This window comes from Chionomys nivalis, chromosome 8 (assembly GCF_950005125.1).
Source record: "Chionomys nivalis chromosome 8, mChiNiv1.1, whole genome shotgun sequence".
Classification (NCBI taxonomy): Eukaryota; Metazoa; Chordata; class Mammalia; order Rodentia; family Cricetidae; genus Chionomys; species Chionomys nivalis.
In genome coordinates this window covers 91,309,169-91,323,595 of record NC_080093.1, presented here as the reverse complement: position 1 = coordinate 91,323,595, position 14,427 = coordinate 91,309,169, and the positions used below count along the sequence as shown (strand labels likewise).

General features: G+C 49.3%; 3 protein-coding genes across 4 annotated transcripts; 1 reads left to right on the top strand and 2 right to left on the bottom strand.

Annotated features, from left to right (window-relative positions):
- Positions 1-1,276: 1,276 nt before the first annotated feature.
- On the bottom strand, positions 1,277-6,544 carry Rrp8 (ribosomal RNA processing 8). The gene is made up of 7 exons (XM_057777777.1): positions 6,327-6,544; positions 4,812-5,172; positions 4,134-4,587; positions 3,905-4,034; positions 3,659-3,765; positions 3,484-3,580; positions 1,277-3,273 (listed from the first exon to the last, which is right to left on the bottom strand). Exons 1-7 carry the CDS (start codon positions 6,423-6,425, stop codon positions 3,154-3,156), a joined length of 1,368 nt encoding a protein of 455 aa, XP_057633760.1. The 5' UTR covers positions 6,426-6,544; the 3' UTR covers positions 1,277-3,153.
- Positions 6,545-6,622: 78 nt separating this feature from the next.
- On the top strand, positions 6,623-12,892 carry Ilk (integrin linked kinase). Its single transcript, XM_057777778.1, has 13 exons — positions 6,623-6,734; positions 7,121-7,256; positions 10,224-10,389; positions 10,546-10,641; positions 10,820-10,916; positions 11,012-11,095; positions 11,192-11,277; positions 11,431-11,540; positions 11,628-11,755; positions 11,832-11,953; positions 12,038-12,137; positions 12,248-12,378; positions 12,513-12,892. The coding sequence occupies exons 2-13, from the start codon at positions 7,168-7,170 to the stop codon at positions 12,660-12,662; spliced, it is 1,359 nt and encodes a 452-aa protein (XP_057633761.1). The 5' UTR covers positions 6,623-6,734; positions 7,121-7,167; the 3' UTR covers positions 12,663-12,892.
- Taf10 (TATA-box binding protein associated factor 10) lies at positions 12,873-14,174 on the bottom strand. Of its 2 annotated transcripts, XM_057777779.1 has the most exons (5): positions 13,905-14,174; positions 13,653-13,807; positions 13,415-13,479; positions 13,216-13,330; positions 12,873-13,050 (listed from the first exon to the last, which is right to left on the bottom strand). In XM_057777779.1, exons 1-5 carry the CDS (start codon positions 14,134-14,136, stop codon positions 12,961-12,963), a joined length of 657 nt encoding a protein of 218 aa, XP_057633762.1. In that variant the 5' UTR covers positions 14,137-14,174; the 3' UTR covers positions 12,873-12,960. The 2 variants fall into 2 exon arrangements, with proteins under 2 accessions (XP_057633762.1, XP_057633763.1); XM_057777780.1 differs by lacking the exon at positions 13,216-13,330 and having other exon boundaries at positions 13,401-13,479.
- Between the last annotated feature and the right edge of the window lie 253 nt (positions 14,175-14,427).

Below are 14,427 nucleotides of genomic sequence, written 5' to 3'. Positions count from 1 at the left end.
GGCTCCAAAGCCACAGAGAATCCTTGTCTTGGAAAAAAAAAAAAACCACTCCTACTATCCATAGCCTAATGTACAGTGCTGGAAAATATAGTTTAATTGTATGTCCAGAAGGGCTCCGGAGGAATTCTTTTATTTATTTATTTATTTATTTATTTATTTATTTATTTATTTATTTATTTGAGATTTTTGCCTCCTTCCCGCCACCTCCTCCCCGGAGGAATTCTTCCACAGGAAAGTGAGACACGTCACTGGTAAGGAGATCCAGAAAATGAAAACAAATTAGTTGAGGGAAGGAGTATTTTAGGAAGATGGAGGGGTCATGTATAGAAGTAGAGAGGGCACGGAGTGCAGGTGGAGCGACTAGCAAGCTCCTGCTGGAGAACTGAGGAGTTAAGATGCAGCTGAGTGGCAGAACAAAGCCTGGGTAGGATCACACAGGACCTGGGAAGCAGTCTGTCTTTTGTTCTCAAGCAATGAGAATCCATTGAAAGATTTTACAGAGAGGTGACATAATCTGATTTACATTTTCACAAAGATCACTTGGCAGTGTGGAAAATGAATTGCTTTGGGAAGCAGAGGCAGTTAAATCCCCATAGCAATCACTGCAGTAGCCAAGAGTCCGACAACCAGGTGGCTAGTTAGAGAACTCACCTGGGAGGGAGGATGACCTGAACTTGAGAGGCTCGCATTACTAGTCTCTGTGAGCACCAGAGGGCTTTGTGTGGTTACGTAACTGCTGAGCTGTCTCTGCCAAGATCACACTGTTTCTTTTGGAACTATGTTCTCTCTAAGGACTATTTTACGGGAACAAAATCAGGAGCACACGAATAATTGCAGAACACTCTGCTTGGAGAGCTCTGAAAGGGATACTGAACATGACCCAGGTCTAGATCGATATCCATACCCAACTTTATTCTTGGCTCCTACAATCCTAAAGGAGTAAACTCTGTCTGCCGTGGACAAACGCTGAAGCAAGCCTATAATCTTCTTGTTCTATTTGTTTGTTTGTTTATTTACTTAGCTTTGCTTGAGGCTATAGCAAGCCTATAATCTTCTGTTTATTCATTAATTATTTTACTTTGTTTTATGAGTGTTTTGCCTGCATGTATGTCTGTGAACCACATGTGAGCCTGGTGTGCCCAAAATGGGCACTGGAGTCTGATAAAGGTTACAAGCTACTTTGTGGGTACTGGGATGGAACCTGCATTCTTTCCCAAGAGCAGCCAGTATTCTCAACCACAGAAACATCTGACCCCCCCCCCCCCCCACTGTGATATTCTTAGTTAACGGACAGTCCCGTGATCAGCTCAAGGAATAAATAATTTAAATTAGCATGTATAATTCTGTGTAACAATAAGTAACTGGCCCCTGTGGTGGCTTTAAATCTCCCTTCCAGCTTTGCCTCACCTAAGTCACAGAGGCTGCATTGGAAAATGGAGGAGAGCTCCTTGCTCTCCATAACTTTTTCCCATCTCCTTGCTAATAATTCCAAGCACAATTACTGAGGAGGAGAGTCAAGGAAATGCAAGTCTGGCTTGACTCGGTGGTTTGAATGACAGGTAATCCCTGTTCCTACCCGATAGATACTACACTATTCCGGGTGGCCTCCTGAAACCATTCCATCAGCCCAAATGGCTGACTCCTCGCTGCTTGTTGTGAAGTCTCTTTATCTCTTCAAAATGGTACCATGGGACTGGACCCAAGCTCACCTTACACTTAGCACAAGATGTACAGAAGATATGCATGTGCTCTTGCCAGGGCTCTCAGGAGCATAAGGAAATCGTCAGGGCACCTTCTGCGAATGCAAGCCAGTGCCAAAGCAGCAGCACCCACTGCCACACCATCCAGCCTCTGAGCTTTTCCTTGCCTTTGTTTTTCAGGGCAGGAGTAACTCTAGGCTCATCAAATCCTCAGCATCCTCTCATGGCTGAACTTAGTGTGTTATTAACACTACCAATACTTCTATGCTTCCTTAATTCAGGGTCTCACTGTGTATCCCCTGGGGCCTGCTTCTGCCTCTCAAGTGCTGGAATTAAAGGCATGTGCCACCACACCCAATCATTACTCATTCTCACCTATTCTCCTCGAAATGGTCTTCATCTTCTCGAAACTCCAGTCCTCTTGCCACGTTTACTTTTATTTATTTATTTTTTTTGGTTTTTCGAGACAGGGTTTCTCTGTGGTTTGGAGCCTGTCCTGGAACTAGCTCTTGTAGACCAGGCTGGTCTCGAACTCAGAGATCCGCTTGCCTCTGCCTCCCGAGTGCTGGGATTAAAGGCGTGCGCCACCACCGCCCGGCTCACGTTTACTTTTAATGAATAAATTTTGCTTCCTCCTTCAAGGAGAAAACCCAAAGCCACCAGAAAAGAATTTCTAGGACCCTACTAAGATCTACAGAACCAGAAATGACAGGAGAGTGCTGGGAATGCATCATAATGAACCTTGCAGATAATTCTACCAGTTAACTCAGTTAACATGCTGTAACACAAAACTTCTACATTTTTCCAACGAGAAATGGAATAGTCAGAAATTAAGTGATTAAGCTGGGTATAGCGGCCCTCGCCTGTAATCCCAATAATTATGAGGCTGAGGCAGGAGAATTGCCATTTGAGGTTAGCCTGGACTAGTGTGAGATGCTGTCTCAAAACAACAACAGGAAGGAAGGAAAGAAAGAAAAAAAAAAGAAAAAAGAAATTAAATGATTCTCAGCTCCAAGAATGAAATTAAATAACTCCCAGCCCTAACTGGCAAACTAGCATTGGGACCTGCCATGAGACAAAAGCTGTGTGTCTATAGCCTTGTAGTCGAAGGAGCAGAGACTAGACAACACAGAAGATGGCACAGTGGAGTGCCCATGAGCCTTCTGAAAAATGAAGAGAAACCAAATCCAGAGATCCATCAATTCCAAGCCAACTAGTTTACATGATATCTGAAGGGACCCACAGTTCCCAGATACACCAAACCCTTCACAATAAACTCCTCATTCTTGAGCCTGCTCAGGTAACTACATGCTTTTTTAGCCAAGAAGGCTCCAGCAGAATAGAGCTGAGCAGTATTCTTGGTACAGAAGGAGGGTAGCACCAGGTCCTGGCTCACAGCGTGGGCAGGTCCAGTCTTCAGAGTTCTGAGTTTGGAGTCTGAGTCCTCCCCTGATCACCTGCGCTTGTAGAGACAGGGCTGAAGTTTCAGGCCTGAGAGTTGGGCTTTGGGTCCGACTCGAGGAGGCCCAGTCTTTTCAAAGTCAAACAAGAAGAAGTGGCTGTTGGTCAAGTCCTAGGAGCAGAAAACACCAATAAGCTACAAAACCCTCACCTCAACCATACCTCTCCATGCATTTCTCCAGCTTAGAGAACTTTTCACAGGTCCTCCTGAAGTTTTGTCTTGAAAGAGCAAAATGTCTACTTCTGTGGTTACAGCCTCCTTCTTGAACACCATTATCCAGGAAAGGACAAAAACAGGGGCAGACCTCTTGGGGACCCTCACCTTGTAGATGACCTTAAAGCCAAGTTTGGTCACAGCCCCCAAAAATGTCCGAATATCCTCAAAGCGGCTGCTGACTTCAGCTACTTTGAGCAGACCCCTGGGAAAAGGAGGAAGTCGTGTGAATGTGTAGACACATGTATGCACACAAAAATTCACCTGTGTCCTAGGGACTCACCCTGGTTTCAGCACTCGATTTGCCTCCTCAAGGAAGTCCCTGATGTTAGTTCCCATTAGTGAAAGGCAAAACACAGCCACATCCACAGATTCATCCTCCAGAGGCACCTGATGAAGACAAATGTTAGAAGGAGCACACAGTACTGTAAGGGGAAACTCGACACCAGTGCCTGAACTGGATAATAGGATGGGAAGACCAGGAGGAAAGGTCAGAAAAAGCACAGGCCAGATACACAGAGGTGCTTACCTGGGCCATGTCACATACAGTGACCCTGGGGTCCAGAGAGGCCAAGTCAAAACAGTGTACAGGGTTCCGAACACTTGAAGCTAGGCGGCAATCTCCACAGCCAAAGTCAGCTACCACCAAGGATGCAGGCCTGGGAGTAGAAGGGAGGGTCACATGCTGGTCTGGTCTAAGTCCTCCATCACCCACTTCACCCTCACTCAGTGTACAGCCCTTCCCCTCCTCCCATTACTTCTGGCGGAGATCTTTGGCAATACGATCCACTGGGTGCAGTGGCCACTTCTTCACTTGTTTCTGAAAGCCACGGTGATAGAGCAGAAAAGCCTCAGGGTCTTCCTGGAAGAGGCGCTGGGCAGCACTGCTGGGCCCCGAGTACAACTGTTCGTTAAGGTATCGAAATCGCGCCCCATCCAGCCGTTGTGTCATGCGTGCTCGCAGGGCTCCGGCGCGAGCCTGCAGATCGTCTGACGCTGGAGCAGGAAGCGTCTCAGTCTCCTCTGCGGAAGCTTTGGAAGGAACCTGCTCTGGTGTCTGAAGTGGCCGAAATTTGTTCTTGTGTCTCCGCTTGTTCTTCTGCCGGTTACGCCACTGTTTGCGGCTCAAGGTATGTAAGGAGTTACAGGATGTGGACTCAGGGCTTGGCTTGGATGGGTCAATTGTAGCAATACTTGTCCTCGAATTGTGAACTGCAGAGAGGGAGATGAGAAGACATTTGAGACTTGATCCCCTAAATTCAGAGACATGGCAAGTCATTCTGGTTATTCCCTTGTCCTTAAGACAGAGTCTATGGTATGGATAAAAGTGCCCTTTACCACAGTGTGTGTGTGTGAGAGAGAGAGAGAGACCTTTGTCATCTATACAGTCAGCTCCTAGTCCCCCCTCCCTACCTCATAAACACATATACTGGTACCTGTTTGGCCAACACTGTCCAGGGGCTGGGTTGGGTGTGAGTGGGAATATTTCTGGCATTTCCTCTTTCCTTTTTCTTCTTCAGTAGAGATCCCACCAAGAGAAGTTTGTCTTAAGCATTTCCTTTCTACTTCCTTGTCCTCAGAGTCACTGACAGATGACACCTGTTTTTGACATTTTCTTTTTCTTTTCTCCCCTACTTCCTTAGAGGCATTGGCAAGTGAGGTCCTTTGGAGGTATTTATTCTTCCTTCCTACCTCCTCCTCCTCAGAATCGCTGCCAGGGGGGCTGGGGGATTTCCGGGAAAGAGATGCTGCTTCCAGGGTTCGTAATGTCGCTAGGAGATGGCGGCGCTTGCGGCCCTTGGAGGCAAACGAGGGATGAGAGTAGGTCTGAGAACAGGAGATGGGGACTTGGCTTAGATACTGCCGATACTTCCCAGCCAATTTAAAGAATTTGTTGTGAGGTCTGACAAGCCCAGGACTTCCAGGTTGCAATCCCAACCTCTGGGAAACTAGAGAGTGGGAAGATGCTTCTACCCTACTTTTAAAAATGTGTAAAGGGTTGTCAGGTGATGTTCCTTAGAAGAATGTGCTAAGGTCACAAACAAGACTGCAGCCGACAGCATTCTAGGAGCACCAGAGAGGTTTCTTGAAAAAAGAAGGGCAGCATCACAGAGGTCTACTAAAGATGTTCCTAACTGCAGCAGAGAGAACAGCCTGATAGGGTGAAGCTGCACACAGGCGGGCCCGCATTACAAGGCTGGGCTACACTAAAAGTCAGGAACCCCCTCAGGAGGGACCGGGTAGTTCCCAAACCTGAGGACACTCAAAGGAAAAGATTTCTGGGAAGCTGATTTGTGGTGCAAGTCCTGCTGCTGGTCCTCGGCCACGTATTTACCTCGGAAGTTCTGGGTTCCCTGAAGCTCCTTTGAATAGTGATTCTGATAACCTTCCCTGTCACCTGCTTTGATTGTGTTCAATATACTTTCTACAGTAAACTAAAAACCTTTTCAAGGCCGGGGATGCTGTTCAGTAGTGAGTACTAGTCTACCATGCTGAATCCCTGGAACTGATCTCCAGTATAAAGTGACGCCGGGTGATAGAAAATGTGGAGAAACCACTCCGCTGCTAGAACAACTCCACTGACTTCTACCCTTAGTGTAGAAAACTTAAGCTTAACTTTTCAAACCTTTCATTTACTCTGTGCTCCACCCTCCGAATCTCGCATTCCTATTTGGATACCCTCGAACCCGGTGTGTTGCTGCCCCGGGGCTTCTCCACGTTTTTCTGCGTCTCAGGTACGCTCTCTCCGCACCAACTTCTCACCAACTGTATTTTAAGGTCAGTTTTTGTTGTTATTTTGTTTTTTAGTTTCCGGATCTTCAAATAAGGACTAACTCCCTCCATCCAGATCCACGACAGCACTGCAGGCTCTCCCGGTCCCCAGCACGCACAGAGGCGCCGGGGAGAGTCGGCTTCGCCGCCTCAAACAACCCAGTCCCGGGGCCGCTCACCTTAACTGGCGGGGCAGTCGCCGGCCGGGTCTGCGTTGTCGCGGGATGGAGGCCCACGACTGCTGGGGCCGCCTCGACCCACTCGGGCTCCTCGAACATGCCGATGGACAGCAGGGTCGCCGGAGCCCACGCTGCGGCGGCGCACGTGCAGAGCCCGTCAGGGAGTCCTAGCGCTGGACTCAGACCAAATCCAGCCGGAAGCCACTGAGTGAGAGCCTGTGGTGGCTAGAGCGGCTGGCGCGGAGCAGAGCACCATCGAGTGCAGGAGCTGGCGAGCTAGAGAGGCAGTAGGAGGTCGGAAGGGAGGGACGGCGGCCCGCGCTGGCCGGAGAGGGCCGGGGCGGGGCCGGGAGGCGGGCGCGGCCGGACGGGAGTTCCCCAGAGAAGGCGCCTGCGGCCCGAGTCCCGGTGAGTGCGGATAGCTCAGCGCCCTACCCCACATTGGTTCTGCAAGCCTGTCTCTGCGATCTCTGCAACAGTTCCGAGCTGGGAGCCGGGGCGGCCGGGAAGGACCCCTGTCCCCTCCCCCGGGTGTTTGCAGCTTGCCCTTCCTCCCCCAAGCGGTACTCGCGGATCGGGACTCGGTGCCTACTGACGACCAACTCAGGAGATTAGCCGAGTCTCTCCTACATCGCCAGACCCCGCCTGTCCCTCGCGCCCAGTGGTTGTCCACTGCCCGAAATCCTTCATAGACAACCACTGTCCCTCTCACGACGCCTAGCCTCCCACCCCAGAACAGACACTTCTGTAGCGAACAGAGACGGACTCATCCTCTTGTCTGTGCTTTCCTGCAGTCCCCCAAGGCTTCCCTAGTCCCGGGTCTCAGTGCCGGGACGCCGCTATGGACGACATTTTCACTCAGTGCCGGGAGGGCAACGCGGTGGCTGTGCGCTTGTGGCTGGACAACACAGAGAACGACCTCAATCAGGGGTGAGCTGAAGCGCTGGCAAGCGAGAGGACGACTATCGGTCCACTCTCCGCTACTTGGGGTGCTCATGTCGGGCGTGGGGGGGGGGTCAACTGACTTTGCTATCCAGTGTGAGGAGTAGTAAGCACAGACTGTTGAGGGCGGGGGATCTACACAGAGGAAGCTGTGTCTGAACTGAGTTTTTATTAAGCTTCACAATCGGGTTCCGGGTTGCTTTGCAGCCTCTATGAACTCATGTCAAAGGCACACCACAGTGCTAGGAAATTGTCTAGAATTACATGTGGTTGGAGGATAGGTTTCTGTGCTCTAGGGCGTTGGATAGAAGTGGAAAATGACAGATGTCTGTAAGCAAAATTCTGAAGCTGTGCAGTGATGAGACTACCCATTTGTCAAATGTCATCCTGGATGCAGTGGCTTTGGAGTGATGTTTTGAACTAGAATTGAGACAGGTGAAAAACTAGAAGTGGTGAGATCCCCCCAGAGTCATGAGGATGAAGTAATTGACTTGGCATAGGAACTGAGGATACTCAAGGATGATCTGGGTTTCATGAGGTTTGGATACTTGAAAGTTGCTGATGTTCGTTTCTGGACTGACTGCAGTTATGGTGACCCTACAGCAACTGGGAAATGTTAGGCAGGGTATTCGTTTGTAGATTTGAAGTTTGGGAGAGGTCTGTCTGGGAGACCAAGAGACAAATTATCAGCTAAATGGTATCTGAAGATTCTATAGTGTGAAAAATAGTACCTCGAAAGAGTAAAAAATTAAGGCACAGGATTAGAAGCCTGGCTGACTGACAGGGAGCAACCACCTGGAGGAGAAATAAGAAAATGGATTAAGATTAGAGAATGGTTTAATCAAAGGAGAGCTATCAATAGTAGCAAAGGCTCCTGAGAAGTTAAAGAATATGAATGACCATCTAAAAGGCTTCATTAACTTACATTTAGGATATATTTGATTTCTGTGAATGCTATTGCAGAAAAGTAACAGGAAACTCCAATGTACTGGTTCCTTCAACTAAGGAACACCACCTGTGGTAGCGGTGCTAGAGTCCTTAAGTCAGACATAATCTATACCCTAAGATGACAGGTAGAAAAGTCAACGAGAAGTGAGGAAACGGAAAAAATATGAGCACTTTCTAAAATGCTGGCTGATTAAAAAAAAAAAAAGCAAGAAAAGTAGTATTGGGAAAGTTTGGTAGGTAGCTTTGGTTTGCTTTTGGAGACAGGGTGTCAGGTAGTTAGCTCAGAGTGGCCTCCAGCTCTCCATCCTGCTGCCTCAGCTTCCTAGTGCTGGGTTTTCAGTTTGCTGCCACCATGTGTGACTTTAAGAGTGTAGTTTTTAGGTTGCAAAGGATCATCTGTCATCCTAGACCAGGTTTTACCAGTTCCCTATAGGCTGTGTTATTTCTCTGTAATCAAAGTTACTTGTTTCATTTTTCACATAATTTGTATGCTCTCTCTGGCAGACACTAAGCTCTGACATCTGTTTTGTTGGTAAGGAAACAGAAGTTTAGGCTGTTGTTCAGTGGGAGTGGTATTTTTGAAGATTCCTTGCTGTCAAAAGGTGAAAGGGTATTGCTAGGGAAACCAGAAAGATCTGGTGGCGTGAGGGGATAGGGTGTGGTGCTGGAGGTGGTTAACTCCCTGCAGGCTTTCTTGAGGTAGAAATCTAGGCCCTAGGGTGACAGTAGGCAAAACCCTGAGCTTTTATTTTTGCCCTCAAGCTTGGGCTTATTCTGAGGCCACAAACTGCTGGAGGCTGTTAGATCAGAACACATGAAAAGTCTGGGAGACAAGACTGATAGCAACGGATATGCTCATATCCTGGGAAAGCTTTTGCTAATAGTGTTAGCATATGAGGGCAAAGTGGAAGAACAAACTGGAGTTTTTTTAAAGCTACATAACTTCCTTCAGCTGTTGGGGGATTCTGGGTGACCAAGCCTGGATCAGCTTAAGACTCCTCCTCCAGCCCCCTCACAGGAAGTGACCACAGCACTAAGGCATCTGGAGGCTGCAGGCCTAGACCACAGACCGCCCCCTGTTCCGCCCCTTAGATCTGCATCCCTGGACTGGAGGGAATTTCCTTTTATGGCTCCAGGCTGTCAGTGTGACCCAGCCCACCCAATTGTTTTGTTTGTACATGTCTCTTTGTAAAATATGTGTTCCTAGGGAATAAAAATACAAACCAGATATACCTTTTATTCCAAAGCTTCCGTTAATGTTTTCTTTTGTGTGTCCTGGGTTGGAAGTCAGAAAATACTGTTTTGTGTGGCTGTCTGCCTCATCAGTAATCAAAAAGCATGTTTCCTTGTCATTATATCCCTCCAAAACATTTTAATTCCATTCCATTTTTAGATGTTAGTTTCAATACCAGAGCCAAATGGTAAGCATGTTTCCTCTCCTAAGTTATGGCCAGCCTTCTCCAATATGCCCCTCTCCCATTAACCTGCAGAGAACATCAGCTGTCAGACTGTCCTCAAACATATGATCCAACAGGCAAGACAGCATATATTAACAGATTCTTATAGTCGTCAGTGTAACTTTACAGCAAGATGCACAAGCAGTGGAAACAAAGGATTGCAGGTGTTGCTAAAGATATATGATGAGAGATAAAGCTTAGTATATAGCATGTGCCAGTATGTACAAAGTCCAGGGTTTGATTTCTAACACTGTCCTTAAAGGGAGGACAAGGCAGCAGAAGCCAAAGGATTCCATGAAGAGTATTATCACCTAATGAAGAACTGCTAGAGGAAGGGTTTTAGGATGTGGTCATTAAAGTAATAAACCTTACAGTTGTAGGGACATCTAAGTGATTGTTTGGGTGTGAAGCTCAAGAGAAAATCTGAATTGAACTTTGTGAATAAGAACTAAGCATTAGAGAGGCAAACCTCAGTGAGTATAGAACCAACCTCCCATCAAAACTTTAACTCCCCAACTCCAGCTTAAGTGTCTATGCCTTTTTCTTAAAGGGATGATCATGGCTTTTCGCCCTTGCACTGGGCCTGCCGAGAAGGCCGCTCTGCAGTAGTTGAGATGCTGATTATGCGGGGAGCACGGATCAATGTGATGAACCGTGGAGATGATACCCCCCTGCATCTGGCGGCCAGTCATGGACACCGTGACATTGTACAGAAGGTATGGGCAAACCCTTCACCATCCACATCTCACATGCAGTGTGAAGTCAGTAACAGGCACTGTCCTATGGAGCATGTGTACTGTTCTCCCCTTCCTCATGCCTAGACAAACATCTCATTTGGGACTGTCTTTTTTTTTCTTGGCCACGGGGTGCAGCTGTTACAGTACAAGGCTGACATCAATGCAGTGAACGAGCACGGGAATGTGCCCCTTCACTATGCCTGTTTCTGGGGTCAAGACCAGGTGGCAGAGGTAAGTACTCAGACCCCAAATCCTAGGATGAGTGGGAAACAAATTGAGCATGGAACCATCAACCCATCCTGTCAGTCCTACTGTGTGACTCTCACAGGATTGTGCAGTGCATCTGTGTTCATGCTTGCTTGTGACTGACAGTAACAGAGGCCCCTGAATAATTATCTTTTCTTTTCAGGACCTGGTCGCTAACGGGGCTCTTGTAAGCATCTGTAACAAGTATGGAGAGATGCCTGTTGACAAAGCCAAGGCACCCCTTAGAGAGCTTCTCCGAGGTCCATTCTCTACCCCTAGCTTGTGTTCTCTTGTCCCATCCTCTATCTCTTCCCTCTATACTATACTTAAGGCTAAGACTGTTTTTCTTCCCCAGAACGGGCAGAGAAGATGGGCCAGAATCTCAACCGTATTCCATACAAGGATACATTCTGGAAGGGGACCACTCGCACTCGGCCCCGTGAGTCACTACTGTGGGAGGAGGGGTTGTAATGCAGGATCCTAGGCTATGGAGGTGGTTAGGGTGAAGTGATACTTGACCTGCTCATATTCTCAGGAAACGGGACCCTCAACAAACACTCCGGTATTGACTTCAAACAGCTCAACTTTCTGGCAAAGCTCAATGAGAATCATTCTGGAGAGGTGATCCTTGCCCTTCTTGCTCCTCCCTCTCTAATACAAACTGCCACTCTGTCTTGCTAAGGTTAAGGTTTTTTTTTTTTTTTTCCAGTTAATGGAAAGGAAATAGTATAACCTGAGCTAATGCCTCCTAACCTCTACCTGTCTGTCCTTCAGCTATGGAAAGGCCGCTGGCAAGGCAATGACATTGTTGTGAAGGTGCTGAAGGTTCGAGACTGGAGTACAAGGAAAAGCAGGGACTTCAATGAGGAGTGTCCCCGGCTCAGGTGGGACAGCTGAAGTGGAAATTGTTGAACCCCAAATAGTACTGACGAGGGAAATTCTGTTGGGTCTCACCACTCTCTCTCCCCCAGGATTTTCTCGCATCCAAACGTACTTCCAGTGCTAGGTGCTTGCCAGGCTCCACCGGCCCCCCATCCAACTCTTATCACACACTGGATGCCATATGGATCTCTCTACAATGTACTACATGAAGGCACCAGTAAGGATGCTGGCCTTGTTGGGAAGGGACTAGAATAGAGACAGACTCTAAATTATTGATTCTTGTTTCCTGTTAGATTTCGTTGTGGACCAGAGCCAAGCTGTGAAGTTTGCTTTGGACATGGCAAGAGGCATGGCTTTTCTCCACACACTGGAGCCTCTCATACCTCGCCATGCACTAAATAGCCGTAGTGTAATGGTGAGGTCACAGGTTTACTACTGGGCCCTGAAGCCTTCTGCTTGCCTACAATAGGACCCACTTTTTTGAACTTCTCTTCCTCAGATCGATGAAGACATGACTGCTCGAATCAGCATGGCTGATGTCAAGTTCTCTTTCCAGTGCCCAGGGCGCATGTATGCACCTGCCTGGGTGGCCCCTGAAGGTAAGTGAGGGCATCATGTTGAGAAATTGACAAGAACCAGCTCAGTAACAGTAGAAGAGGCAGAGACAGACAGGTTAGACAGCTGTAATACTAAGCCCTATTCCTTCCAGCCCTGCAGAAGAAACCTGAAGACACAAACAGACGCTCAGCAGACATGTGGAGTTTTGCAGTGCTTCTGTGGGAACTGGTGACACGAGAGGTGCCCTTTGCTGACCTCTCGAATATGGAGATTGGAATGAAGGTGAGCACAGAACTGCTGATACTTGTACTCCTCTCGGTTTGTACGGATAGATAGTAAGCCCATTGAAGGGTCAAAAGGTTTTAACATGTGATCAACTCAGTTCTGAAGCTCACCTTATTCCTTAAAATCTGCAGGTGGCACTGGAAGGCCTTCGGCCTACCATCCCACCAGGTATTTCCCCTCACGTGTGTAAGCTCATGAAGATTTGCATGAATGAAGACCCTGCAAAGCGACCCAAGTTTGACATGATTGTGCCTATCCTGGAGAAGATGCAAGACAAATAGGACTGAAAGGTCCTTGCCAAGACTCCAGAGGTGTCAAAACATGGTTGGGGGAGTGCACTTCCCCAAAGCTGAAGGCCTCTGGTTGCCTCCCCTGTCTCCAATCATGGTACTACCCCAGTTATGGGGCTCATCCCTACCACTGTAGCCCCAAAAGGGGCTGGGCTCAGAGCTTTGTCACTTGCCACATCATGTCTCCCAACATGGGAGGGATAAGCCCTGCCTGTCACAATAAAGTTTATTATGAAAACAGGCTGTTGTGGGGACAGAGGAAAAGACAAATACATCTGGGTTAGGTGGCTCAGGTGAAGTAGTGCGGCTTCTTCACATTGATGCCATATTCACTGAGGGCAGGGGTCAAGTCCTCCATGGTTAGGGTGTACTTGCGGTCCTATGGGAAGAGGGAAGATCACCAGCTGAGCACAGTAATCCCAGATTCCAGTCCCTTCTGAGTGACTCTGAGTAGACCCAATACCTCCCCTAGGATGCTGCTCCCCAAAGGGGTTTCTGGATAAATTAGCCTGTACTGCTGTGGAAGGTGAGCCTCCTTTCACACCTTGCTCTTGCTCCGGGAGCTGCCAGAGGCTGTGCCCTTCATTTTGCAGTGCTGTAGGGCATCATTAGCAATATCTGAGATGAATTTCTGGGCAGCTAGTGAGATGAGCCGGATTCTAGAGGAAAGTGGGGAGGAGAGTAATGAGATATGTAATAAACCACCCAATACTCAACGATCTAACTTGCCTGAGTTTACTCACATGCGTGGGTCTGAAGCTTCAAAGCCAGCACGGTTCAGGTAATAACCAGTCACTGCATCTGGGATCTGAGAAATCAAATTAAACAGCGGTAAATATTAGCCATGACCCATGATGCGCTGGATGGGAAGGAGGAATAAAAAGAGATAGTAGTGTAGCAAAGAGGACGCTTGAAAGCACGAAGGTGTGATTGAAAGGCACGGCAGAGAGCCAGGAGGCCTTATTCAGGCGGGAAGCCCACCGTAGGGGTATAATCCTCTAGCTGCATCAAGAAGTCCACCAGTGGCGTGCTGGACACTACGGGCTTCACTTCTCCGTTGGCCGCGCTCGGCAGGGCGTAAACCCCGTTGGACATTGCCCCTTCAGGGGGAGCCGCGCCGCCCGCTGCCACTGAGGCTGAAGGAGAACCGACAACGGAGGTGAGAAGAGCAGGGTTCCCCCGCGGCGGGGCCCAGTCCGAGACCCCCACCCCTCACCCGGCCCCAGCGCTCACCTGGCCCGCGCCGCTCCGCCGGCTCCCCGGCTCGCGCCGCTACGGGGCCCGTGCCCGTAGTGGCGGCTCCAGCCCCGGGTCCCCCTGCCGTCCCCGCGGGGCTGGCCTTGCTCTCCGCGGCTGTGCTGGTGGGCAGCGTGGCGGGAGCCGACACCGGAGGCGCCGGACCCGCGACCGAGGCGGCACAGGCCGGCGCCGCCTCGGGGTCCGCGCCGGAGCCGCTGCAGCTCATGGGGCTGGTGGGAGAGGCGGCGAACAGAGCCGCTTCCGCTTCCGCTCGCCCAGGCGCTCGCCGCGTGACGTTACAGTTCCCGCCCACCACTCTGGGCGGGCCTGCGGCCGGCACAATTCTGAGGCCGCCTCACCATGCGACCTCTAGTTGACTGTGGGCAAATTAGGTGTAGACTGCGAGGCGGAGGTCAGCTCTGAGCGATTCTGGCCAACACCCCGCGGTTCAACTCACGCCCGAGTGGGGCCGCAGAGCACCCAGGACTCTGCATACTTCGCCTGGGTGCAGACTTTG

Coding starts and splice junctions, on each gene's coding strand:
- Rrp8 (XM_057777777.1), bottom strand. CDS start 6,425: ATGTTCGAGGAGCCCGAGTGGGTCGAGGCGGCCCCAGCAGTCGTGGGC. Junction 5,173..6,326: donor CGACTGCCCCGCCAGTTAAG/GTGAGCGGCCCC, acceptor TTTGCCTCCAAG/GGCCGCAAGCGCCGCCATCT. Junction 3,274..3,483: donor GCTTTAAGGTCATCTACAAG/GTGAGGGTCCCC, acceptor TTCTGCTCCTAG/GACTTGACCAACAGCCACTT.
- Ilk (XM_057777778.1), top strand. CDS start 7,168: ATGGACGACATTTTCACTCAGTGCCGGGAGGGCAACGCGGTGGCTGTG. Junction 10,917..11,011: donor CCTTAGAGAGCTTCTCCGAG/GTCCATTCTCTA, acceptor TTTCTTCCCCAG/AACGGGCAGAGAAGATGGGC. Junction 11,278..11,430: donor ATGAGAATCATTCTGGAGAG/GTGATCCTTGCC, acceptor TCTGTCCTTCAG/CTATGGAAAGGCCGCTGGCA.
- Taf10 (XM_057777779.1), bottom strand. CDS start 14,136: ATGAGCTGCAGCGGCTCCGGCGCGGACCCCGAGGCGGCGCCGGCCTGT. Junction 13,808..13,904: donor GGCGGAGCGGCGCGGGCCAG/GTGAGCGCTGGG, acceptor GTTCTCCTTCAG/CCTCAGTGGCAGCGGGCGGC. Junction 13,480..13,652: donor TAGAGGATTATACCCCTACG/GTGGGCTTCCCG, acceptor TTGATTTCTCAG/ATCCCAGATGCAGTGACTGG.